This window comes from Carassius carassius, chromosome 22 (assembly GCF_963082965.1).
Source record: "Carassius carassius chromosome 22, fCarCar2.1, whole genome shotgun sequence".
NCBI lineage: Eukaryota > Metazoa > Chordata > Actinopteri > Cypriniformes > Cyprinidae > Carassius > Carassius carassius.
This window is the reverse complement of record NC_081776.1, coordinates 11422198-11449107: the sequence shown is the minus strand read 5'-3', so window position 1 is coordinate 11449107 and position 26910 is coordinate 11422198. Positions and strand designations below refer to the sequence as shown.

Here is a 26910-nt window from a genome sequence, read left to right as displayed (position 1 = left end):
TTCCCAAAAAATTTTATTCTCCATATTAACCTTTTTAAGTAAAATATAAAGTACTTGAGTACTAAAATATGTACTAAAGTAAGACTGCTTAGTTATTTTCTCCCCAACACCTGCAAGTTTGGGTCAAGTACATGTGGAGCCGACAAAGCTGATATCAACAGAAGCATCAATAACCAGCATCAGTAACAATCATATTTCGTTTTGTTGAACCCTTCAGATATGTTCAACTTGTCTAACTTGTCTAATCATATAATATTCTTGATCTGATCTAGATCTGTAATGTTTTAACGGCACCGCATGTTTTGACCCCGGTGTTTCTCTCACTACCATCCAAAGACTCAAAGGTTTCTTTCACTTTAACCTGTACAGGAAAGTCCTTCAAAGGAAATTCTTCTTTTCTTTTTACAACTTTATGATGCAAATGTTGTAGTCTTTAAAGCTCTGTACTGACAGTGCCTGTGAGATATTTGACCTCTAGCATGCATGTGTGTGATGTAAATCCCGGAGCAAGTCCAAAAGAGTAAGAAAAGTTGACTAAGATATTGTAATCTAGTTTATAAGTAGTCTATTTGTATTTGTGTGTCCACTAACATTTTAATTTATACTGATCAGCACCTTCAATGAAGAAGTCTGCTGAGACAATAGCTACCCCTAAAAAAGGTATTGTATGACAAAGGAGGATAGAGAAGTATATAAGTTAGTGTGTGTTTTGTGTGGAGATGTATGTATATGTGTTTTCTCTGAAGCTTTAATAATGTGGCTTTGTCAAGTATTCGAGTATAGACATTCAGGCCGCATAAAGTTGCTGAATATGTTCATATAGCAACAAAATTAATCTACTGCGATAACTGAAGTATAGCATTTCTCTGTGCATCGCAAAATAATGCTCATGGGTTTCACCGGCAAGCCAAAATATAACCTCACACTTCCTTTCATCAACATGTGTGTTGCTTCACAGCCAGGAGGGCCATCAGATAAGCATGTGGTTGTACACATATCGCTTCTGTCTTGCAAAACACACTCTTATCGCACTTCATCCTCACTCACGTATACACAGCCACATCAAAGTCACTGTCATGCTTGTCCACGCAAACATCATTCCCAGCATTCCATATTTTACTTGTAAGTGGGTTCATGTTCTTGAATTTAAATTTCATGCATGCATGCTGAGTTTGGTCTACAGCTGGAAATGGAGTTCAGTGACAGGTTGGTGTATGTGTCAATCACACCTTTATTTCAGATAAAGATGGTGATGTCACCGCCAGCACCCCATCACCTCCACCTCCAGCAGGTTGGTAACCATGATGACCCATCCGCATCAAATCACTCTTTACACTCTTTACTAATGCTCTTGTTCTAAAAAAATGTCAGGTGAGCGTTCGAAATTCCAAATAAAGCAAATACTTCAGAAGGTATAAGAACTTATAAATAAACCCAGCTAAAGTTTGAATTAAAAAGGTATATTTACAGCTCAAGTTGAAACTTGCAAAGGAACATATGTGCAAAAACACATACACTTAAGGTTTGCGATTTTTGCCGGATTCCTACAAGCATTTGGACCCTTTATATAATATATAATCATATATATATATAAATATAAAGGAAGAGATGCAGAAGACATCTGATGTGTAGCAGTATTTATACACATAATGCTTGTACAGAAACGCATAATTCATGCTTTTGCATTTAATTCAATGTTCTAATGATGTTTTACATGTATTAAAATAAAATGTAAAATTAAGGGGAAAATGAAATAAAAAGGAAAGAGAATAAAATTAATCAAAATATGCCATGTTTTATTAAATTGAACTTTTCATCATTACATTTTTAGGCTGATAAACATCCCTCCACTTGGCAAAAATCGGATACTCATAATAAACAATATTTTGCTTTCTTTCACAGAGGATGGCAGCACTCCCAAGAAACTTTCTATTGACCATACTAGTAAGATTCTTTTACTAATTAATGCCCCCTATTACTTTCTACCCAGAGATTATATGTGAACATTAATTTGACCAAACAGGTTCAGGTTTAATAAGGTTATTTACAGTAGAGCCTTGCCCTTTATATTTACATTTAGTTTCAGTGTAACACTTTTCAATACAATTCTGCTCATTCTATTTTTTATGTCACTATAAAATTTTATGACATTGGCATTGCTATAACATTATAATAGTTAGAATATTATAACATTTATCATATTTAATTAATTTAAAAGAAAAACATCCTTGATATTTTTTAAGTAATTCAAAACTAGGGTAACAGAATATACTAATATTCTGAGCACAATCAAGCACAATGTTTCCTGGAAAGACAATTGAACATGTATGGAATGATGCAACCATCATGTCACATTTCCCTAAATAGAGTGCCATTAACAATTCATGTTTTATATGTGCCATTGTGTGTTACAGTGTGCTGGCCGCAACGGACTTTACAGTAATATTTCTTATAATATGCTGTAAATTTCTCTCTGTCTCTATTTAGATGATAGCGACCCTGAGTCAACCAGCGGGAGGAAAGACTCAGGTAACTCTGGTGACTACAGTAGATGCTTTAACTGATCCCTAGAAGCCAGAAACACAGGCTGCAGTAGGACTATCTCTAGTCATAAAACGCTTTCTATAGTGCCTAATTTTCCCACAATTAACAGCCAAATGGAACTGGCACATGGGTACATTTGGCCAGAGTGGTGTAATTATCCCAAACCCCATGTTGAAAGAAACTTAAGGGGTTTTGGAGATCATCTGCCTTTTCACACTCCATGGGAAAATGAATGGCACAGTTTATATTTAATTTAGAAAAGGTTTAATCTCATCATTGACTAAAATCATCAGTGAAATCTCATCGAGCAACTTGAATATTTTCCGAAATGATTTTGATAATCAATGTATTTATACATATGTTAAATGATTCTCTCTTTTCCCACTTAAAGGTCATTGTTCAGTGTCTTTATGCTTTCCATGTTGCTTTGTGGCAGCAATATGTGATGACAATGTGTCACAGTGTGTTTGTTGAGTACTCGTGTGTGTGTGTGTGTGTGTGTGTGTGTGTGTGTGTGTGTGTGTGTGTGTGTGTGTGTGTGTGTGTGTGTGTCAGTTAAGGCAATTGATTGAAGGGAAGATATATGGACTTAAACATTCTGCAATAGCTTTCATTCAGTTTTATGCATATTATTATATGTAAGTATACATTTAGATATATTCATATTGTAATGTGCTCTAACTAGTATAATTAAGGAAAATAATCACCCTCTTTAAAATAATCACATTTGTTGCTTTGCAGCCTGAAATTAAGACGGACACAGTTTTTGTTTTATTCAGCTGTACTTAGTGCAACAACATGCAAGGGAAAGATTCACCTTTTGTGTCCTTTAATCACTGTGTGCTCAATTTTGCTGTGTGCTTTGGGTCAATGTCATGTTGGAAGGTAAACCTTCTTCCCAATGACAACTTTCTGGCCGAGGGCAGCAGATTTTACTCAAGAATCAGACAGTATTTTCCCATTCCCTACTGCAGAGAGACACACAAATGATAGGATATTATATCTATGCTTTTTTTGCACATTTGTGGAGAATATGTGATATTGTTGTCACATGCACACAATGACCACTCTTCGTGATACAATCTTGCAACTGTTTCAGAGTTGCTGTAGGCCTCTTGGTCGCCTCTGTGATCAGTTTCTTTCATCCAGTCTGCAGAGACGTCCTTATCAAGGGAAGGTCTGTGTTGTACCAAATAGCTTTCGCTTATTATTAACAGACTTCACTGTGTTTCTAGCCATTGATAAAAGCTTAGAAGTTTTTTGGCATCCATCTCCTGACTTGTGCCTGTCCACACCTTTATCTCTTGACAGTGCCTTGCCACATATAGTTGATTGTTTGCTTCAGTTGTTCTACCAAAGACTTTAAAAATGCTCCATGAAAGCTATTTTCATGCTGAGCTAATCAAAATGAGAACAGCTGATAACATTTGGAAGTCTGTGGATGTTATAAGTTATAAACAATCACTTGGATTTTATAAGTTGCACTGAGCAAATACAGTTGGATAAAACAAAAACTGTGTCCATCTTCATTTCAGCCTGCAAAGCAACAAAATGTGATTTTTTTTATTTGGGGGGGGGGGGGGGTCTTTTCTATACCCACTGTATCTATTAAGTAATATATAATATGGTAATAAAAATTAAAGTTATTATAAAGATAACAAAATTGTACGAGTGCAGCAAGTGTGTTCTTTCTCCTAATTGGTCAGTGTGGTCTCTGGGGGACGGACATCCTTCAGACGAGACCGACAAACAAACTGAGACTCCGCCACTCTCGACTCTGTTGATTGAACGGCCACAAAGTGGATCCATCAATGTAGGTTAGTAATCGCAGCTTTATAATGTTTTTTGTTCATTTTGTTTAGGCTCTTATTCACACCTTTAAGATCTCGCAATATTTCAAAACCTCAAGCATTTATTATAATGTTGTTCGTCAGGTGGAGACATCACCTTCATTGCTAAGGTGGAGGCCAAAGACTTGCTTCGTAAACCAACCATAAAGTGGTTCAAAGGAAAGTGGATGGATCTGGCTAGCAAGACGGGGAAGCATCTGCAGCTTAAAGAATCATTTGATCGCTTTACCAAGGTGATCCCACTCAAACAATGTATTGTAAAGAAGCATTTTCACAACTTTCCTATTCTTCTAGCAATATTAGGCATTGATTTTCCCTTTGCTGTAGATTCACACCTTTGAGATGCACATTATTAAGGCAAAGGAGAACTATGCAGGGAATTACAGATGTGAGGTCACCTACAAAGACAAATTTGATAGCTGCTCTTTTGACTTGGAGGTCAAAGGTTTGTTTTCTGATTCAACACGACAAACACCAACACCAATACTACTATTCAAAAGTCTGCGGTCAGTATGGTTTTCATTTACACTGATCAAACGTGACAGTTAAAACTTCATACAACCCGAATTCCGGAAAAGTTGGGACGTTTTTTAAATTTTAATAAAATGAGAACTAAAGGAATTTCAAATCACATGAGCCAATATTTTATTCACAATAGAACATAGATAACGTAGCAAATGTTTAAACTGAGAAATTTTACACTTTTATCCACTTAATTAGCTCATTTAAAATTTAATGCCTGCTACAGGTCTCAAAAAAGTTGGCACGGGGGCAACAAATGGCTAAAAAAGCAAGCAGTTTTGAAAAGATTCAGCTGGGAGAACATCTAGTGATTAATTAAGTTCATTGATATCAGGTCTGTAACATGATTAGCTATAAAAGCTTTGTCTTAGAGAAGCAGAGTCTCTCAGAAGTAAAGATGGGCAGAGGCTCTCCAATCTGTGAAAGACTGTGTAAAAAAATTGTGGAAAACTTTAAAAACAATGTTCCTCAACGTCAAATTGCAAAGGCTTTGCAAATCTCATCATCTACAGTGCATAACATCATCAAAAGAAACTGGAGAAATCTCTGTGCGTAAGGGACAAGGCCGGAGACCTTTATTGGATGCCCGTGGTCTTCGGGCTCTCAGACGACACTGCATCACTCATCGGCATGATTGTGTCAATGACATTACTAAATGGGCCCAGGAATACTTTCAGAAACCACTGTCGGTAAACACAATCCGCCGTGCCATCAGCAGATGCCAACTAAAGCTCTATCATGCAAAAAGGAAGCCATTTGTGAACATGGTCCAGAAGCGCCGTCGTGTCCTGTGGGCCAAGGCTCATTTAAAATGGACTATTTCAAAGTGGAATAGTGTTTTATGGTCAGACGATTCCAAATTTGACATTCTTGTTGGAAATCACGGACGCCGTGTCCTCCAGGCTAAAGAGGAGGGAGAACTTCCAGCATGTTATCAGCGTTCAGTTCGAAAGCCAGCATCTCCCTCGCCTTGTTTATTTCAGCAGGACAATGCAAAACCACATACTGCAGCTATAACAACAGCATGGCTTCGTCGTAGAAGAGTACGGGTGCTAACCTGGCCTGCCTGCAGTCCAGATCTTTCACCTATAGAGAACATTTGGCGCATCAATAAACGAAAAATACGTCAAAGACGACCACGAACTCTTCAGCAGCTGAAAATCTATATAAGGCAAGAATGGGACCAAATTCCAACAGCAAAACTCCAGCAACTCATAGCCTCAATGCCCAGACGTCTTCAAACGGTTTTGAAAAGAAAAGGAGATGCTACACCATGGTAAACATGCCCCGTCCCAACTATTTTGAGACCTGTAGCAGAAATCAAAATTGAAATGAGCTCATTTTGTGCATAAAATTGTAAACTTTCTCAGTTTAAACATTTGCTATGTTATCTATGTTCTATTGTGAATAAAATATTGGCTCATGTGATTTGAAAGTCTTTTAGTTTTCATTTTATTAAAATTTAAAAAACGTCCCAACTTTTCCAGAATTCGGGTTGTATTATAAAGTTACAAAATATTTCAGAAGACGTTTCTTGAGCAGCAAATCAGCATATTAGAACAATTTCTGACAGATCATGTGTCACTGAAGACTGAAGTAATGATGCTGAAAAAAGCTTTGCATCACATGAATAAATTACATTTTGAAAAAAATATTCATACAGTTATTTGTAATAATAAGTCACAACATTAGTGATTTACTTTATTTTTAATCAAATGCATGCAGTCTTGGTGAGCATAAGAGACAAAAACATAAAATAAAAAAAATCTTACTGAACTCAAACTATTGAATGGTAGTGTACATTTGATCCATTTACTGTATTTCATTTTCTCTCTATTTCTATTTCTGCTGTTTTTTCCCTCCAGAAATCCCAGAGGGTTCTCTAAACATTGATATCCGCTCAGCTTTCAAAAGAAGGTAAAGGGGGAACATCCTCCTGAAAATTATTTTTATGAAGAGAAATGTACAGCAATGTTCAGAAGAAAATGGCAGAAAAAATAAAACCATGTTTTTAGTAATGAAATCAAAAAGAAAACAATAATAATACAATTATAACGTTACAGTAATTCTGTTAGATCATTTCTAAATTCTGGGTATTATCAAGCAGGGTTTTTTTTTATTTTTTTTAGGAGAAATGTATCAATTATATCATGATATATAATTTATTTATATCAGCAATATATAAATTATATGTAACTATATTATTCAGCATTAAAAGTAAATCGCACTTGACTTAGAATATCTTAAAATATTAACTTCCAGCATAAATGTTGCATTTAAAAGCCTCTCTCTGTGAATGTTTAATGAATTCAAACAGGACTTCTGTTCCAGTAATCCTCAACAAACCGATGCACATAAACATGGTTTGCTGAAGGACTGGATGACCAGAAAGTTCTCAGTTAACCACTTGGTCAAAAATATTTACCATCAAATCAACCCGTTGACCAAACCAATGTGTTGAACTGTTCAAAGGCCAATGCTTGCACGGGGAATTTCCACCCCAACAATGTGTCAGAAAGCAACGCAAACCATCCAAGCTCATACTGTTCTCCCAAAATACTTCTGGGAGAATCAGTCATGAGACCACTAGGATCACTCTTGGTAGCTTGTGCACAAATCAGTTCGCCCAACGCCAGTGCTTTTGCACGCGGCTTCCACGCGAAAGGTTTTTGTGTACACCTCAATTCTACATTCATTTGGATGCAGAGATTGCAGGCTCTTGCGTTGTTCTTTTAGCATTGTTTTATTCTGATGTTTGTGACTCTTCTGATTCAGTTTCCATTAATCTCTTGTGAACAACAGCACTGATGGACAAGACGATGCAGGCGAGCTTGACTTTAGTGGGCTTCTCAAACATAGGTGAGAACTCCAGTCTGTTCCCCAAATGGGACCAATTCTTCCTTATTTTTGTCCTTTTTTTTAAGCCCTGACAGGGGTGTCTTCTTTTTAGACTTTATTTAACACTGTTGTTAATATCCAACAGTATCTTTTTGCACTCTTAAAATAAATGCTTTCTTTATGTTATTGCAACAAGGCAACTACTCTTCCCTTAAAATATTTAGCCATCCTGTAATGTTGAAAACAATATTTATGTGCAGTTATCATTATTATTATTAATATAAATTTTGGCATATAAATAAGACTGAATCAACAAGTGAATTTTGTTGCCAACATGAAGGAAATACTGGATTCACACACAGTATCTTCATTTACACATCCTTATTTTTTGAGTTTTGCTTCTAGTAGCATTTTCATGAGGTTTTGTTTTAGTTTTCTGTTGTTAGCTAAATAACAGAAGCTAAACCCCTGCATAATTGAGAAAAAAGTTAGAAAATTATGCTGGCTTGTCTCTTTTTTTTTCTTCCCTACGCTTTCAGACAAGGCAGGTTAGTATCGTAGGTAATTAAATGATTAGACGTTATCACTGGTAAGTAATATAATCCTTTAGCTTCCCGAGCATGACCTGAAAAGGAACTGTAGAAGCAAGAGTGTTGGCCTACTGTAGTCCGGTAACACTTTATTTAAAGACAGCATTCATAAAAGATTCAGCAATGCTCCGAAATGATGGAAACAACCCTTTCAAATTCAGAACCTGATGGAAAGGGAACATTTTCCACTCATTTACGAGTTGTTGATGGAACACTTCTACATGAAGCTGTGAAATAGTGTTATCGCTACTTTTGTTAATGTAATCTTGATTTATACTCGAGAAACAAGACACACAACTGCAACTGCAAACTTTCAGTGTTCTTAATACTTGCCTGAACAACTACAGATTTGAAACGCACATTAAAACATGAAAATAATAATGTTACCTCTGGACATTCAGGGAAATGTCTGGGTAAGAAGAGGGCTGAATGACAAAAATTGATGATGACTAATTTAACCATCTCACACCCCGATCACTTTTAACGACTGTGATCATGCATAACAATATTCACTCCTAATAATTAACCCTGACTTCTAACCCTAATATAAAAGAAACCAACTAAATCGTTGGATGTGTTTAGATAGGACTCCTGCAAAGAGATGGGTAAAGTTTAAGCTACAAGACAGAGTCAACAGATTACTATTAATGAATTAAGAATTATAATTAAGGTTGTTGATCAATGAAAAATTCAATGATAATTAATATGATAATAATAAACCAAAATATATTAAAATTAATTAAATTATATGTTGATTAATTTATAACTATATATATAAACAGTCAAAACCTTTAAAAACACACGTTGAGACCTGTACTAAATACATTTTACATTGACAGCCCAAGTTATAAATCATCCTAATATGAATGACATCATAATACACTGTAACAAATGTCACACTTCTCTTTTAGTAAATGATTTTAGTCTGTAGATCCATCATGAGCCCGAACATGTGTTAACCACATGATAACACAATGTTCTCCCCCTTTTACTGACCTTATCTTTTCCAATCATAGTATTTTAGCTCCTCACTAAATTCTTGTCTCCAGTCATAAACACTGTACCATCCCTTCCTTGATCATGTGAACCACTGTGTAGCTAAAAACTAGTGAGGCACCTCTCCCTGTAACAGGTTACCAATATCATAGGTAGGTTTTCCAGCCCATCTCTTTGTGTGACATGTCTTGAGGAACTAGAAATAAGTAGGATAATAGTGGAACATCCATCATTCTCATATTAAAGCCTATGAGCATCCCTTCACAGCGATCTGGTTCCTCAACACATGGTGAAGAGCCCTAGCCATGACCTCTGACCTCTTACTGTCTTACTGCTCTGTGACGTCAGGGAGCACAAACAAGAGGAAGTTCCTGAGGTTGATGTGTGGGAGATTTTGAAAAATGCCCGACCTGATGAATATGAGAAGATCGCTTTTACGTATGGCATCACCGATCTCAGAGGCCTGCTGAAAAGACTGAAGAAAACCAAGAAAGAGGAGAAAAAGAGTGAAGGTGCTAATTTAAACTCTAATGGATGTTTACTTTGCCTCATAAATGTGCAGTATTCAGTTCACATGCAATGTCAAATTCTTTAGTTGAAACACTGTTTTCATCTGCAAATTTGCTGAAAATCACTCTCGGCCAATCCAAGCTGTAGATTAGTTTTCTTCTTAATCAGAACAGATTTGGAGAAATTCAGCATTATGTCACATGCTCACCAGTGGATCTTCTGCAGAGAATGGGTGCCGTCAGAATGAGAGTCCACACACCTGATAGAAAAATCAAAATAATCTACATGATGCCAGTCCATCCGTTAACATCTTGTGAAAAGCTGTGCACTTGTACGAAACATCATGGCATTTTAACCTTAACTCATTCTGAATCTGGAGAAAAATATGCACAGATTAAGCACCGTTTACAAAAATACGAATACCTCTCACATCACATTTACCAACATATTTGTTATGAGCCGTTTTTGGCTGTTTTCAGTTGTAAACGCTGCTTGATCTCTGCATATTTTTCTCTGAGCAATTTCTTCAAACTTTTTCACTAGAGCAATGTTATGGAGTTAAAAATGATTCTGATGGCACCCATTCAGTGCAAAGTGTCCATCTGTGAGCAAGTGATGTAATGCTAAATTTCTCCAAATCTATTCCTGAGGGTGAGTACATTATCAGTAATTTTTTATTTACATTTGTATTTATTTATTTATTTATTTTATTTTTTAATTTTGGCATACTATTACTTTAAATTTCCACTGCAGCATTTTCCAAGAGACTGGAACCTGCTTATCAGGTGGACAAAGGTGGAAAGATCCGGTTAATCGTGGATCTTGCTGACCCGACTGTGGAGTTAAAATGGTACAAGAATGGACAAGAGATCCGCCCTACTCCAAAGTACGTCACCTCCTATTCTTACATGCTTTTTTATACATTCAGGAACACGCTCATGTGAAACCTTCCATAAACACCAAGCTGCTTAAACCCTTCATTTATTGTGTTCTTTGGCTTGCTGGTCACAAAGGACACCGAAATGACTCTGTTTGCAGCAAACACATGAAACACACACAAGTGAACCATCAGCATTTCATACCCGGCAAACACGCAACGTTCTTTAAGCATTACTCTGTGCCTTAATAACGTCCAGAAATGTTTAAAGGATGTTATGTGATTGAAGGCCAATGTGAAACTCTTGAGCTACATTTGAAGTTTTAAATGTAGTGTACGATGAGTAATTAACAACAGCAAACTGTACAAGAAAAAGGCACCTCCACCTTCACAGGACTTTAATAGAGTTGCAAAAGCTGCCTGATATGTGTACATTAAATGCATATATTGATCTCTAATGATATGATGAAAAATGTTATGGTAATGGTGCACACATATTTTTTTGTCATATTTCATTATTATAATACATTTTATGTTTTTATATTTTTCATAACAAAGTAATGTTTTGTAAGGTTTATGTGCTAAAAAAAAAAGTAAAACAAAATTTCTATTATCTTATTTGTAAGATTTTATCTCTCTTATTTTTTTTATACTAAACATTTTACAAATGCTGCAAGAAGTAAATGAGCACAAGTGTATAGTTTTTATAATAATAGTTTTTTTTTTTTTTTTGAAAATGCAGACAACTTATTTTAACCTACTTCTCGTGGTTGTACGGAGCAACTAAATTAAAGCCATTTGGGTGATCGGTGCAGCTTTCTGGTTGCTTATCTTCAATGATGTCTATCCCAGTATTCCCTGCTGTTTGGAGGACTCTCTCTTTCTCTTCTTTCAGATATTCTCTTTCTCTCTCCCCCTCTGTCTATAAACAGTAACTGTAGCACTAATAGCTCTTCCAGTCCTGTTTGATCTAGGCATGATGTCTATCTATCCTTTCTGTCTGTTATGCAATGGTGATTCCACCTGTCTGCCATTCCCTCCACTTCCACCTTCTCCATTCTCTGCACCGGCTGTTCTGGCTCCTCTGTTCACCATAAAGTAATAGGAAGTAAGTCAGCCAGTCCTCGGGACAGTCTTGTATATCTAAACCAAAGGAGTGACCTCATTTCTGCTGTATACATCTGTTCTGAGGCTTTCAGTGCCATGTTGGGTTACACTTTATTTTAAGGTGTCCTTGTTACAGTGTAATTATACATTTAAGTACTGAGAAATATTAATGAACTAAAAGTACTTACTATATGGTTAGGTTTAGGATTAGGCTTAGGGTAACTTGCATGTAATTAAGCATAATTTATTGTTATTATAATAGTAAGTACATGTAACAAGGACACCTTAAAATAAAGTGTTACCCAATGTTGTATATTACGTATGTTGAATGGAATGGCAATAACAAAACTATAAGTAATTCAGCAATCACACAATCAAGTATGTTACTGATATCAGCACACACAACTTATCATTATTAAGTTATTTTGTGTATTTATGATCAAATTACAATCAGATTAAAGCACCAGAATTAACTTCTGTACAATATAAATTATTTCCTAATTTTCCTAAAAAGAATAAGAATGAATGAAGAAATTAATTCCATAAAGCAATCATTAAATAAGACTGAATGAAAGTACAAGTAAAAGACAGAATAAATTAATGAATTAATAAATCAATAAACAAAGGAATTAATAAATCAATAAACAAAGGAATGACTGATTGAATTAAATGAAGAAAGAATGAATGACTAAAGGAATGCATTAAAGCAATCAATAAATAAAAGACTTGTAAGAATGAATGAATTAATTAATAAAGAAGTCAATAAATGAAAGACCGAATAAAAACAGGAATAAATAAAAGAAGCAATCAATAAATACAGAATAAATAAACCAATAAATGAATGAATAAATAAGACATAATCAATCAATCAAGACTGAATGAATGAATGAATGAATCCAACTAATGTTAAATTAAAGATGTAAAGTAAAAATGGCCTTAACTTTCATTAACTATTGAATTGACTGTGCAGGTATATCTTTGAGCACAAAGGCACTCAACGGATAATGGTTATCAACAACTGTCAGATAAACGATGATGCTGCCTACTCAGTCACCGCAGGAGAAGAGAAGTGCACCACTGAACTGTTTGTGAAAGGTGCGTCTCCCTTACCAGCCAATGATTTCAACCTTAAAAAAGTGACAGAACGGATAAACACTCATTGTTTTATAACCACTTTCCTGAACACTGCCTGCCAATGATTTGATCATGCACTCTCGGTCTCCTTTGGTCCTCTTATGTAGAACTGCCTGTGAACATAGTGAAAAAGCTGGAGCCTGTAAAAACCACAGTGAACGAGAGAATTGAACTGGAGTGTGAGGTGTCTGAGGAAGGAGCCAAAGTTAGATGGTTTGTTTAATGGAGATTTTAGGTGTTTAATACCCAATTTTGTGTTTGATACGCAAAGCATAATGACAAAAAAGCTTCATCTCTTTGCTGACTGTCTGGTACAGGATGAAGAATGGAGTGGAGGTCCCCACAGGGGTGCGTTCACGGTACCGCGTGAAATCCGAGGGGACCAAACACTGGCTGATCATTGACGATGCCACAAAGGATGACACTGGCACCTACTCCCTGATGGCCACTGGGGGCACCACTGAAGCTCACGTTCAAGTTGAATGTAAGATAATATTGTTTTTAGAGAGTGATAGTTCCCTTTAGGAACATTCTAAAGCTATCTGAATCAAAAACAAAAACATCTTTGTTTCACTCCTTTCTCTGCTATTTATTCATTTTTGTCTTTTTCTTTTGTTCCCTGTTACCTTGCTTGATTATCCAGTGAAGCCTTTGAAGATTTTAATGGATCTACAGAGTGCGACAGTGTTGTTGGGGCAACCTCTTAAATTAAACTGTGAGATTTACCCTGGAAACATCCCGGGCCGCTGGTACAAGAACGGCCAGCTGGTCCAGCCTAGTGAACACATCAGCATTATGCACCGAGCCAAGTATGCCAACTTACTCATTCAGTATTAAACCAATCCCAATCACATCTGTTCATTGACTCATACAGCATACTGCACATAAACATACATATATAAAATTCAAATGTTCGTTTCGTTGTTAAATTAAAATTTCTCTCACAATTCGGACTTTTTTTCTTTGGCAATTGTGAGTTTATATCTCAATAAAATTATACGAATATAATTCAGACTTTTCTTCTCAGAATTCCGTGTTTATATCTCACAACTCAGAAATGTGAGAAAAATTGATAGATAAAAAGACGCAATTAAAGTATATATATTTTTTTTTATTCTGTGGTTGTTCCTTCTTTTCAACTTACAGGAATCATAACCTTGAAATTGAGAGCACCACTATTCATGATGCCGGTGATTATACCTTTGTTCCTGAGGGATACACGCAGACGCTGTCTGCCAAAGTGCACATCATAGGTACAGCAACAATCCAAAAGTGAACTTATCATAATTTATGCTACTAAACTCTCTGAAAGAATGCCATTTGGATCAACTTTCCAGATCCACCCAGGGTGCATTTAGAGGCACTGAACGCCCAGGATAACACAGTGACCATTGTGGCTGGAAACAAACTCCGGCTGGAGATCCCTATTAGTGGAGAACCAGCACCCAGAGTTGTGTGGATGAAGGGAGAACGGGTGAGTAGAGCGGAGTATGAAAATATGAAAAAAATAACCAGAAACACCTGGATTGAACTGATCTCACTGAGCTTTTTTTTTCAGGTCATCCTTGATTCAGGAAGTCGGATGCGTGCAGAGACATTTCCAGACCACACCTGCCTCACTATTGATAGCGCAGAAAGAGAAGATACCGGAAACTACAAGATCATCCTTCAGAACGAAGCTGGAGAGGACACAGCTAGTGTAAAAATCAAAGTTGTAGGTAAGGCATCTCTCTCCAAGGGAACATGTTTGTTTGGGTGATGGCATTGTAAATTGCATCCTATTTTGTTTTTATCTAGATGTCCCAGATCCCCCTGAGGCTCCTCTGGTTACTGATGTGGGTGGAGATTGGTGCACTATGACATGGGAGCCGCCACGCTATGATGGTGGTTCCCCCATCCTTGGTAAATCAACTACTGTGCTTAAAAACAGCATCATATTGATATTTTGGAAGCTTGTTAACTTTAGGATTTTATTTCAAATGACACATTGAAAAAATGCTGTGACATTTCACTGCGATCTCATTACACTACCGTTACAAGTTAATTCATGCTTCTGTTGATATATCACAGGATACTTCATTGAGCGAAAGAAGAAACAGAGCTCTCGGTGGATGAGGCTGAACTTCGACCTTTGCAAAGAGACCACCTTTGAGCCCAAAAAGATGATTGAAGGTGTGCCATACGAGGTGCGAATCTTTGCGGTTAATGCCATCGGTGTCTCCAAACCCAGTGAGCCCTCCAAACCTTTCATTCCCCTGGGTGAGTACACGAGTGGCCCATCTGTGTTATCAATAGTGTGGCATCGTGAGAGGTAGGTATCACCAAATTGTGGGCTGATTCACAAATCAAGTCCAGGACGAGATCAAGCCACAGGTTCGGGAACTTGGTTTGTAGTCCCCGGACTCCAGCTAACTATATGGCACATAGCTTCCCTCTATGACACACCCTCTCACAATGCCACAATGGGATTTTGTGCCTCATCAAATTAGTTATGCAATGAGTACTGTCTCTATAATGTAACATAACACACAGAATGATCACTTAAGCATATCCAATTAAGTGAGTATAAGACACTGCAGAGACGGGTTTCAATGCAACAGGCGACATTAAGGGGGAGTGGGGGGGGGGGGGGTTGTGATAAGGGGGAGCAGTTGCGGTGCAATACGGTAAGGCATTGTTTTGATGCTTGCATTTTCATTTTTCTTTCCTTTTTTTTTCAACTCAAGAGTTGTCACCAATAGCAACAGGTGTAGCTGTGCTTACACCAGCATCCAAAACATTCGGTCTATGACCTCCACAGGGCAGACCTAAGATTTAGAAGACACCGAGTATGACTTTATAATGGCTGCCAAATCATCTGTGGATTATTATGTTATGAGATCAGACACAGTCTCTGCTTCAGTCACAGCTTAGACATGAAGAGTTGCATGAGAACAGAAGAGTCTAATGAGAAACCCTTGTGAAATTCACGACATACCAGTGAGATATGAGAGATCCTCTCTTACATTTGTTTGTGTTTCGGGGTACACATGTGTGTCCATCATTTTATGAGTTAAAGGAATGGTTACCAAAAAAAAAAAAAAAAAAAAGTACATTGAACTATATATTTATTTTTATGGATTTGGAACAAATTATCGGAAAATATTGGATGTAAACATTCAATATGACTAATATATATATAATAACACAAGTTATTACATAATCAAAAATAAATAGAGAAGAAATATAGGCATCCCAGGCTGAATGTGATCAATATATATTGCAGTTAAAGAAAAAATTGCAAGAATATTAGCTTAACACATTCAGAGATTTTAGAACAAATTATGCAAAGAATAGATTTATTACAACATTTATCCAAAGTAATCAGAGAAAAATAAAAACAGAAAATTATAAGGATGCATCAATAAAATATTTTTACAACAAATTACAAATTATGTTTTATACTTAGTAAACAAACTTAAAATATAACTAAACATTCAGCAACATTACTTACTACTTTCAATAAATACATTCAATAGCTGTGACCAGTGAACCAACAGTGCTGGTGGTGGATGACGTCACAGATACCACAGTGACCATGAAGTGGAGACCCCCAGACACCATCGGTGCTGCTGGACTTGATGGCTACCAAGTTGAATACTGCCTTGAAGGAAGTAAGACTAAAAGCATATACTGCGTGCTTTGCATAAGTGGTTCTCCACTGGTGGGTGTTCATGCTATTTTGTGCTTTTGGGTTTTATTTTACAGCTGACGAATGGATACTTGCTAATAAAGAGCTGGTGGAAAAAACAAGGTACACTATAACCGGTCTGCCAGTGGAGGCCAAGATCTTAGTGCGTGTCAAGGCCATAAATGCTGCTGGGGCCAGTCCACCACGCACAACCCAACACTCCATACTGGTCAAAGAGGTTATCGGTGAGAGCCTACTGCCATATTTTACTAGTTAATTCAGACTAACAGCAAATAGAAATTAGATTCATTATAATTTAGGGATATAAAGATATTTTAAGCCAGTTCTGGGTATAGTAATTTATCTCTTGTTTCTTTGTCAGAGCCTCCTAAGATTCGCATACCTCGACACTTGAAGCAGACATATATTAGAAAGGTTGGCGAAGTCGTCAACCTCGTCGTGCCATTCGTGGTGAGCCAAGAGATCATGATAACAAACCCCAAGCTTAACGAATTCCTCTCCATTTGGTCCCAAAAGAGAACTTCTAAATGTTTTTTGTCTTTTTAGGGTAAACCGAGGCCAAAAGTCAACTGGTTGAAAGAGGGTCAGGCGATTGACAAAACGGTCAGCATTCGCAACTCAGATTGTGACAGCATCATGTTCATCCGCAAGGCTGAGCGCAAGCACTCTGGGAAATATGAACTGAGCGTACAAGTGGAAAATCATATCGACACGGCCACGCTGGACATCCAGATAGTTGGTTAGTTAAGAAAAATGCTAATAATACATATAATTTATATAATATAGTATTTCTTAATGTTTTGAATAAGCTTTTGATTTTTTATATTTACATTTTTTTATTTAAATTTTTTTAAATAAGCTTTAGTAATTTTTTATGTGCTTTTGTCAATTTTAATAGTTTTGTTTTCTTAACTGTTTTTATTTAAGTTTTAGTCATTTTAATACTTCAAATTTAACATATTTTAAGTTAATTGTCAATTTGCAATTTCGAATTTCCATTTTTGTTTCAAGTTTAGTTTTACCATATCATATTTATATAAATATTAATAATTATATAATATTTCAATCATGAAACTATTTTTTAAGTTTTAGTTTTATACCAACACTGAATATTGCTATATGTTAAATGTATTGTGCTTTATTGCTAATAATGCTAAAATACACATTATTAATAAAAAAATATATGACATTTACAATATAGTTCAGAGAAATATATGATGCAGAGCTAAGCCCTCCATGTTCTCCATCGAAGAACCGTTGAACATTTTCTTTTGCTGTCTTTCCCAGATCTTCCAGGCCCACCACAGGCAGTGAAGATCGAAGAAGTCTGGGGAAATAATGTAGCACTGGATTGGAACCCACCCAAAGACAACGGCAATGCACCCATAATAGGCTACACCATCCAGAAAGCAGATAAAAAGACAATGGTCTGAAGAAAACTTTTGTCTCTTCACTGTACTTTTATGATGCTCATATTTAAAACTGATTTCAAACATATATCATTTTTATTTTATTAGTGATTTGTTTCTTTCCTATATGGTTTATACAGTATAGACATATTTTTGTAAAAATAATAATAATAATATTTTAAGTTTTAAGGGGATAAAAAACGTGTGTGTGTGTGTGTGTGTGTCACACAGGAGTGGTACACATGTATAGAGCACTACCATCGTACATGCTTCACAGTCTCAGATCTGGTGGTGGGTAACGAGTATTACTTCAGGATTTACTCCGAGAACATGGTGGGCTTAAGTGAAAGTGCCACCGTCACTAAAAACAGTGCTCTGATCATGAAAGAAGGTAAGGCTCTGCTCCACTCTACTCCTCAGTAAATTAACAGCTTGTCTAAATTCTTTTCAATGGTGCAGTAAGGTTTTTTTGTTTGTTTGTTTTGTTAAATGGAATACCCCTTAAAAAATGTCCGGATGTCTTGAGAATTGCGCCATGACAGTGAGGTAAACAGCAAAATAGAGTCTGTGCATTTAAGCCAATCAGAAACCTTGCGGTCTTCCAACCTCGACCAATGGTGTAATTTAAGGGGCGGGACTACTGAAGGGAGTGTTTCTGCATTGCTGTAGCTGGTTTGGTGTTCACAATGTCAAAACAAACAAAACAAACCACAGTAAAATAAAATAAACCACCCAAAAATGAAATTTCTGTAATTAATTACTCACCCTCATGTCGTTTCAAATCTGTAAGACCTTTGATCATCTTTGGAACACAAATTAAGATATTTTGATGAAATCCAAGAGCTTTCTGACCGTGCATAGACAGCAACGTAACTGACACATTCAAGGCTCAGAAAGATAGCAAGGACATCGTTAAAATAGTCAATGTGACATCAGTGGTTCAAGCGTAATGTTACGAAACTATACGATTATTTTTTTGTTCGCAAAGAAAACAAAAAGAACATTTATTCAACAATTTGTTCTCTTCTGTGTCAGTCATCGACACGTGTTCATGAGAGTACTACGACGCATGTTCGAGGTGCTGCTCACGCAGGAGCCGGCGTTCTGACGTTGAACATTTATCTCTGTTCATTGCCATCGTAAATGTCTGGGCATTGAACATTTCAGTAGCGTTGCTCTCTATGCAGGGTCAGAAAGCTCTCAGATTTCATCACAAATACCTTAATTTGTGTTCCGAAGATGAACGAAGGTCTTATGGGTTTGGAATGACATGAGGGCGAGTAATTAACGACAGAATTTCCATTTTCGGGTGAACAATCCCTTTAAGTTAATTTGGATAAAACTGTCTGCAAAATGAAATAATGGAAATTAAAACAATCCTTCTAGTGGTGCTTTGAGCAGTTTTAATTAACATTCTTAATCCTAAAAAAATTGCTTTTTAGTAGTTATTTAAGCCTGGCTGATGTGGAACTGCATTTTTATTAATATTATTATTATCTGAGAAATTGCAGGGGAATTTATATAATTTTTTCCTGAGGGCTGATGTATTAATATAATTTACTAATCAGCATCCTGCTTGGTGTGTCTTTATATATTTAGTCAGGATTTTAATTGAAATGCTTGTCCTTGGACATGGTGTAAAGAAGGGTTGTTCAGTCCTGCTACTTGAGATGAATGCTTTGTCCCAGTCTGATATAATTCACACTAAATGTATGTATGTTGCTGGTGATGGTGAACTGGTGATCTTGATATCACAGGCCCTCTTGCTGCATACCACTTGTATGAAAGCAGTTAAATTCACAGCCTTAAATCCTCACCTAACATAAAAATTCCTCACATTGTTTTGTAAAACTTGTGCAAAGTGTGGTGGAGAATATTGGCTATTTTTGCACAAATGCACAGTTCAGAATCCAACAGACATGTTGGAACGGTTTTAACATACTATGATTTGGTACCAGTTTTGTTATTATTAAATAGAACTAAAACTATATAAAAAGAATTTGATTGAAATGAAGCAGAATTAAAATAAAATGTAATAAATTATAAAAACTAAACTGAAATAAAAAATTCAAAATATTAATAAAAACTATAATAGTTTATAAATAATGCTAAAGTAACACTGGTTGGGAAACATGAACTCTACTCTTATGTACTTGATTGAAAGTGGGACATGTTCCTGCAGAGTTTAGCATATGAAGTAATCAAGGCTAATCAAGGTTTGGGGTTTGAGCAGGATTGCGCACCCCTGGTGTAAAGTCTGAGTTTCGACTCAAAGGAGCTTTAAAGGCTTTACTGGAATGTTAAAGGTATGATCTGCAATTTGTAGTAGCTTCATAATAGCATAGTAGCTTGATAATTCTCCCTGATATGTCTACATATACTCTCCCTATGCTGTATGCTACAAACACAAAGATTTGTTTATTAGCCAAAATTACAGGAGTGACAATAACCAAGTGCAGATTATATCTTTAACAGACTGTGTGTGTCACGCTTTGCCAGTGCTGATGATAAATATTGTCTCTTCCTCATCACATAAGGGAAATTCCCCCATGATACAGCTCTCGGCTCGTATCATGCAAAGTCCCTCTTTCCCTTCCCCTCTCACTCTTCCTCCTCCTCCTCCTCCTCTTCCTCTCGCTCTTCCTCTCACTCTCAATCAGGCATGCAACTGAAAATCCCAGAGTATAATGACCGTGACTTCACCGAACCGCCCGCTTTCACTCAGCCGCTTATCAACACCTTTGCCATCGCTGGGTACAACGCCACCCTGAACTGCAGCGTGCGTGCCAATCCTCGGGTAAGTGCTGTACAGGACACTCAAATGTCTTCTTTTGCCACATGTTTTTTTCTGGCTCCTGCTCTGACAGGTAAGTCCATGTTGCATGTTTTACATATTTCAACCATTATTAAAGCACACTTCAATTTAGATCACAAGACATGGCCCTGTTTACACCTCATCACCTGATAAAGCACAAAAATGCAGAGCAAAAGCAGAGACCAAAAATGCCAGTTGAGGACCAGTATTAAACACAATATATGGATGCTTCACATGATCTACACTACCTATTGAGAAATATTATAATTTAAGTTTTTAGTTTTCTGTTTGAATAATGTAAGATGTAGATATTCCTGTGAAAAAAAACTCAGTACTTAGTTCTTATTATTAATGTTTTTTTTGTTTTGTTTTTTGTGAAAACCATGAATTCATCTTTGAATTGGAAGTTATATATATATATATATATATATATATATATATATATATATATATATATATATATATATATATATATATGACATGAGTCTTTGTATGATTGGGTCGTTATCAGATTTGATTGATTATTTCCATTTAAGCCACATTTTAACTGCAAAGTTTTAAAATTTAATTTTTAGCTCAACGTTGATTGACATTTGAAGAGGCAGTCTTTCACACACACACATTAGGATGTATGCACCAGCGTTCAAATGCAACATGCTCACATAAGTTTCTGACGACCTCTGAATAGAATTTGAGTAATCAGATCACAAAAAATGTTGGACCTTGTTTAAATCTATATTTAGTGAGGTTGATTTAAACAGATGTTAATACCAGATGTAAACAGGGTCAAAGAAACTCGATCCATTCTAAAAGATCTGAAAAACAAGAATTAAAAAGACGTATATTAAAAAAACATATGCATGAATGTCAGTGAACCCATGAAAACGGCCTACACAAGGTTCTGATGCATACCGCTCTCTTTCTTTCAAGCTCTGAGAAAGTCTTTGATTCTGCTAGGCTCCAACCATGTGCTCATAGCTTTACACCTGTATTTAGCTCTTTGTGGCCTGACCTGCGAGTGTCTCAGTGGGCTTAACAGCACCTGCTGGTTATAATCTTTGAGAATAGACACACTTGATCATATTGTCTTTCTGTCATTCAATAGCCTACTGTAACCAGCACATGTGAGAAGAATAGCAGTTCTCACTCCACGCTCTCACTTTGGTTCCTCTTCACCAGTAATGTTGTCTGTAGTTTCCCGTTTTCTCATACTATATTCCATTACTGCTCACAGCCTAAGGTACTCTGGATGAAAAACAAGATGACCATCATAGATGACCCACGTTACCGCATGTTCAGCAACCAGGGTGTGTGCACGCTTGAGATCCGCAAGCCCAGCCCGTTTGATGGAGGTGTTTACACCTGCAAGGCTATCAATGACCTCGGAGAGGCTCAGGTGGACTGCAAACTAGAAGTCAAAGGTTAGTCTGTGCATTAAAATGATCATCTAGCACAACCAATCCTGTTCCAGGAGGAGTTCAGATCCAACCCTTATCAAGTGCTTATGAGGATCATAGTTAGCTGCCTCAGCTGTGTTTGATCTGGGTTGGAGCGGAACTTTTTAGGAAGGTAGATGTCCATGCACCCCTGATCGAGCACCTCAGATGTGGATACGGCATCTTAAGATCACTCCTTTAAGAGTATATATGGCTAATACAGTTATTAGCTGCTTTAATGCAGCACATTACAGCTGATTAAAGCATGTCAAGAACCTGATAAGAGGTTGTTACCAACATATAGACTGTATTTACTGTTAACCAACCAATTAATATGCACAAGATTACAGCACTTTGGTCCATCATTGTTACAATGTTCTTTTTTTTTGTCTTTTAAACTGGTAATATGAGCATTCCCAATGTCTTCTGTAGAATTTCCTGGGTAAGTATAGTGTGGAAGCCATATGGTAAAAGATTCAATGCTCTTGAACTATTCCTTTTCATTTTAGATTTATTCTTTGTATTATATTTTCATTCACATTCTGCACTTTTTATAATAGCACGGTGCGGCTTTTTGACATATTTTGTTTCCACAACAAACAAAGCCTTTATTTTGCCCAGACTCTTTTCTGCGATAGACAACTATGCCAGCAGTGCATTTAAACAGTATAAATACTCAAATTGTTCAAGAAATGAATTTATAATATTACAAATATTATTACTAGGGCTCTTGATTAAAGTATTTAATCAATTTTACCACGCTAAGGATGACTTAACATCGTTAAATGCTACATCTGGGTTTGGTTTAATACAATTATTTATAAAAATATCTCTTAATCATTTCCAATCATCTTGATCATGTCCAATAAAGTACATGCCATTAATAATAAGATAAATATACATTATACATAAAGATACATTTAGCCACATTTGAAGAGTGTGTGCAGCTGTGATCTTTCTGTAAGATCGCTCTTGGCAAGATTTCACCATTTCAGTATGTTGTAACTCCATCATAACTAGCATAAACTGAAAACTTGCAGCAGCATGCAGCAAATCTGAAGCAATATCTTCTCACACTGCCACCGGACCACACATGCCATAGTGTAACAGATCGCAAAAACAGTCACAACTGCACATTTTGAAAAATCCTGGACCTGATCAAATCTGATTACATGCCAATGTTTGAATATTGTATCACTTGCTGACATGTTTTCATACTCTGTCACACATTGCCATATTGCTGTGTTTCCCTCTTGGTAGACTGTGGTATGTCCTTTAACTCCTTCATGTTAAATCTGTAATGACTAAGTCAGTGATGTACCCTGAGGCACATATAACTCCTCATGTAAACTTTGGGTTTAATTCGTATTTTCTTTTCTCCCCCAGTCATCACTCAGGAATAGTTACTGTGTTGTTCTCATTCAAGGTAAGCTTTCATATGGTTTCGGGCATATGAAGCTTATTTTTCATTCATTCTGCATCGCTTGGTTGCCAATATCCTGCTCTTTGCTTGTGTGTAATGTTCTAAAATTCAAGAATTATCAATGAATGAAGAATGTTTTACAGGATTCTTCAAGAACTCCAAGAACCAGTTTAACTGCTTTCTCCATATAGAATTTATACTATGCACGCTTTTGACATAAAATCAACCATTGGGGAATGTTACAACATTGCGCTATTCATTGTAAAACTAATTATGAATACAAGCAAAAAATTACGTTTGTGTTACTTTTTCTCAACAGCATCTTACTGAGACTCGTTCTTCTCCAAATTGGAAGCGCTATGCTCGGCTTGCAGATATTTTTACACTGGAAATATTACTGTATGTTGTGCAGCTTTAACTGCTTGTGTTTAAAACCTAGCCATTTTAGACAGACAAATTACAAAATTGGATGAGGTACCTCTTTCTCTTGAGACCAAACAGTCAGATTTAAAACAGTCAAGACTTGCATCCCTGCTCAAGCAAAACACACAATTCTGATATTTTATTTCTGCAAATGCTTGTGAATATGTGCTTTGTATATGTACAACGGTGGTCATATGGCATAATGCAGCCTAATGATGTACTCACTGCCTCAACATTTGTGCTGCACCTGCCGAACTCTTCCGAAATTCCTGTCCTGATTTCAATGTTGTCCTTCTCTTCTTTTACATACTTTTTGTCTGTCTCTACCTCTTCTCTCTGTATATAGTGGCCTAAAAGGTTTTTGGACACTTAAGTCACACTTACAAGCTTGAATGTCATTGTATTAGAAAATAACAAACCAACCCTTGTAAATAAATGAATAACTAAAAGTAGTTCACTTATTAGTATTGACTGCATTTCAACTGTACTTCAAATCTTAAAAGTATATATGTATACTTGTATATACTACTTGAAGATAATATAATAATGATAATAATGAAATAAAAGGCCACTTAATTGTAGTTAAAGACAGTACAATCTCATAACTATATGTTTCTTAACAAGTACATTTTTAAACCGTGCACTTTGTAATTAAAAGTTTAACTTTAAAGTAAGTTTTTATTTTTAGCATTAAGTTTTTATATAGAAGTACACTTTAAATAAGTACATTTATTTTTATGCTGATAAAATGCTAAAACTCATGTAAAGGATTTGTAATTTTTACTGTAGTGTGTTATTCAATATTACTGTACATTTAAATGTAATATATTTTACATTTACTAAATTACAGCTTCATTATTACAAATGTTTAAGATTTTACTATTTTACTATTTCAAAGACAATGCAATTAAGAAATTACATATAAAGATTAACGTTCTTCTACCAAAGTGAATAAAAAAAACAGTTAAGTTCAACTATATGCATTTAATATACATTTTTATAATACATTTTAATTTAATTGCAACTAACGTGTGACCTTTAAACACATGATATTTGGGGTTTTAACTTTGTGTTAAATGTTCTGCTTGAAAAATGAGTGTTGTCTAATGCATGCTATTTTGTTATATAATGCAAAGACATTCAGATATTTTTAAACGTGGCTTACATGTCCAACAACTTTTGGCTGCCATGTTATGTTTGATACTTTCATTGTTTACATTGTCACCTCTCTGAATGTCTATCTTTCCCCTGTTTCAGGAGGTTTTACATTCTTTGAGCTGATGAAGCGAGGCGTTCCCTTACACCTCATTGATAAGTACATGAACGAGTCTGAGAAGAAGGGATCCAACTGAGGGCTGACTCGACCCAATGATTACCCAGAAATCCCTGTTACTACTACAAATAAAATCTAAACTTTGTCATGTTATGCTGTGTTCAGACATGGATCTATAGTTATAGCAACCTCTGCGTCTGTCACTGTGCGATCATGTAAAACTGTGTTTTGAGAAATGCCACTGAAACTCAAATGCATGACTTTCAGTGAACTGGATTGTTGCTTCAAAATATATCACAAATAGATATTTTATTGTGGAAAATCTAGAGCAGTCAGTTACAGATATTGTAATGCGGTTAATTTGCGTTTTTCTGGGTTTGGGAGACGAGGGTGGTCCTAAATGAGCTCAAGTCTGGTTTTTGCTGTTTCTGTCTTTAATTTTCTTGTTTGATTTTCCTTCTTAGTTTTCCAACCCCTTTCCTTTATTCTCCAATGAATGTACTGAAATCCACTTAGATGTGCAATATCAATATTGTGCAACTATAAGAAGAGATCTGAATGTTACAGAAAACGCTGTTTGTCTAAGGATACTTGTAGTACATGCCAATGTTAATTTTAGCATGACAGTTAAATAAATGTCTCTGTATGAAAAGCAATGGTTTCTTTTTTGTTTATAAGAGTTTATTTGTTTTGATGCAGATTGTGAGATTTGGTAACACTGTTCTTTGGGCACAAAATATGTTTTATTAATCAATCTATATTCATGTTCAAATAATTTCTAAATTTATTTTAATAAAAATTAACTATTGTTTTGCATCCTTAAAGCACTGATATTTCCATTAGAAAATGCAAGTCTATTATGAATATTTGAAGTGCACTTTTTGTTTGGAATTTAGTGTGAACACTCTAATTACACTATTTATACTATAAAATGGCATAGAACAGTAAAGGAATTGAGACACACCCAAGACTTGTATAACAAATATGATATTTAACATAATAAACATATATAATACAATAAATAAGGACAGTATGGTTTACCAATGCTCTGTTCGATAATGATCTGAAATGAATGAAATCACCCAAGCAGCGTACTGTTGCCATAACTGTTATGTTCTATTTAGTATTAGTATTTTCAGTTGCATATTTTAAATTTTAGTTTAAGTTGTAGCACATTTGTTATGTGCTTTTGTCATTTGTATTAGGTTTTTAATAAAAATAATAATTTAGTTTTAGTCATTTTAGTACTTCAATATAAAGCGAAATTTCTAATTTTCGCTGAAGTCTTTAAGTTTTTCCATTTAATATTTGTTTAATTAATTATTTTTGCTTCAATTTAATTACTGAAAACGTTTTGTAATAGTTTTAACAAGACTTCCAGTAGGCTAATGCTATCAGAAAATCAGAACGTCAACATAAGGGGCCGCATAAAATGCTTGGACTAAGGTTATAAAGTTTTCTTCTAGACTGGT

General features: G+C 35.8%; 1 protein-coding gene across 9 annotated transcripts in view; it reads left to right on the top strand.

Moving 5' to 3' along the window:
• The window catches only part of LOC132098951 (myosin-binding protein C, slow-type-like), a 29982-nt gene extending 3892 nt beyond the window's left edge, over positions 1-26090 (top strand). For 2 of the 9 annotated variants that reach the window (XM_059505270.1, XM_059505263.1), the window contains 29 exons: positions 613-660; positions 1241-1291; positions 1903-1944; positions 2488-2529; positions 4251-4361; positions 4479-4627; positions 4722-4839; positions 6782-6833; positions 7719-7775; positions 9689-9852; positions 10604-10736; positions 12805-12929; positions 13076-13181; positions 13286-13452; positions 13612-13777; positions 14115-14221; positions 14306-14442; positions 14527-14686; positions 14766-14870; positions 15039-15227; positions 16487-16621; positions 16716-16883; positions 17021-17109; positions 17206-17398; positions 17947-18086; positions 18300-18459; positions 20606-20865; positions 22118-22304; positions 25423-26090. In XM_059505270.1, coding sequence (XP_059361253.1) covers positions 613-660; positions 1241-1291; positions 1903-1944; positions 2488-2529; positions 4251-4361; positions 4479-4627; positions 4722-4839; positions 6782-6833; positions 7719-7775; positions 9689-9852; positions 10604-10736; positions 12805-12929; positions 13076-13181; positions 13286-13452; positions 13612-13777; positions 14115-14221; positions 14306-14442; positions 14527-14686; positions 14766-14870; positions 15039-15227; positions 16487-16621; positions 16716-16883; positions 17021-17109; positions 17206-17398; positions 17947-18086; positions 18300-18459; positions 20606-20865; positions 22118-22304; positions 25423-25517 — 3656 coding nt within the window. In that variant the 3' untranslated portion in view covers positions 25518-26090. Of the gene's footprint in view, positions 1-612; positions 661-1240; positions 1292-1902; positions 1945-2487; positions 2530-4250; positions 4362-4478; positions 4628-4721; positions 4840-6781; positions 6834-7718; positions 7776-9688; positions 9853-10603; positions 10737-12804; positions 12930-13075; positions 13182-13285; positions 13453-13611; positions 13778-14114; positions 14222-14305; positions 14443-14526; positions 14687-14765; positions 14871-15038; positions 15228-16486; positions 16622-16715; positions 16884-17020; positions 17110-17205; positions 17399-17946; positions 18087-18299; positions 18460-20605; positions 20866-22117; positions 22305-23705; positions 23746-25422 lie in introns of all 9 variants that reach the window. The other 7 variants (XM_059505271.1, XM_059505264.1, XM_059505267.1 and 4 more) reach the window with 6 other exon arrangements.
• The last annotated feature ends 820 nt before the right edge of the window (positions 26091-26910 follow it).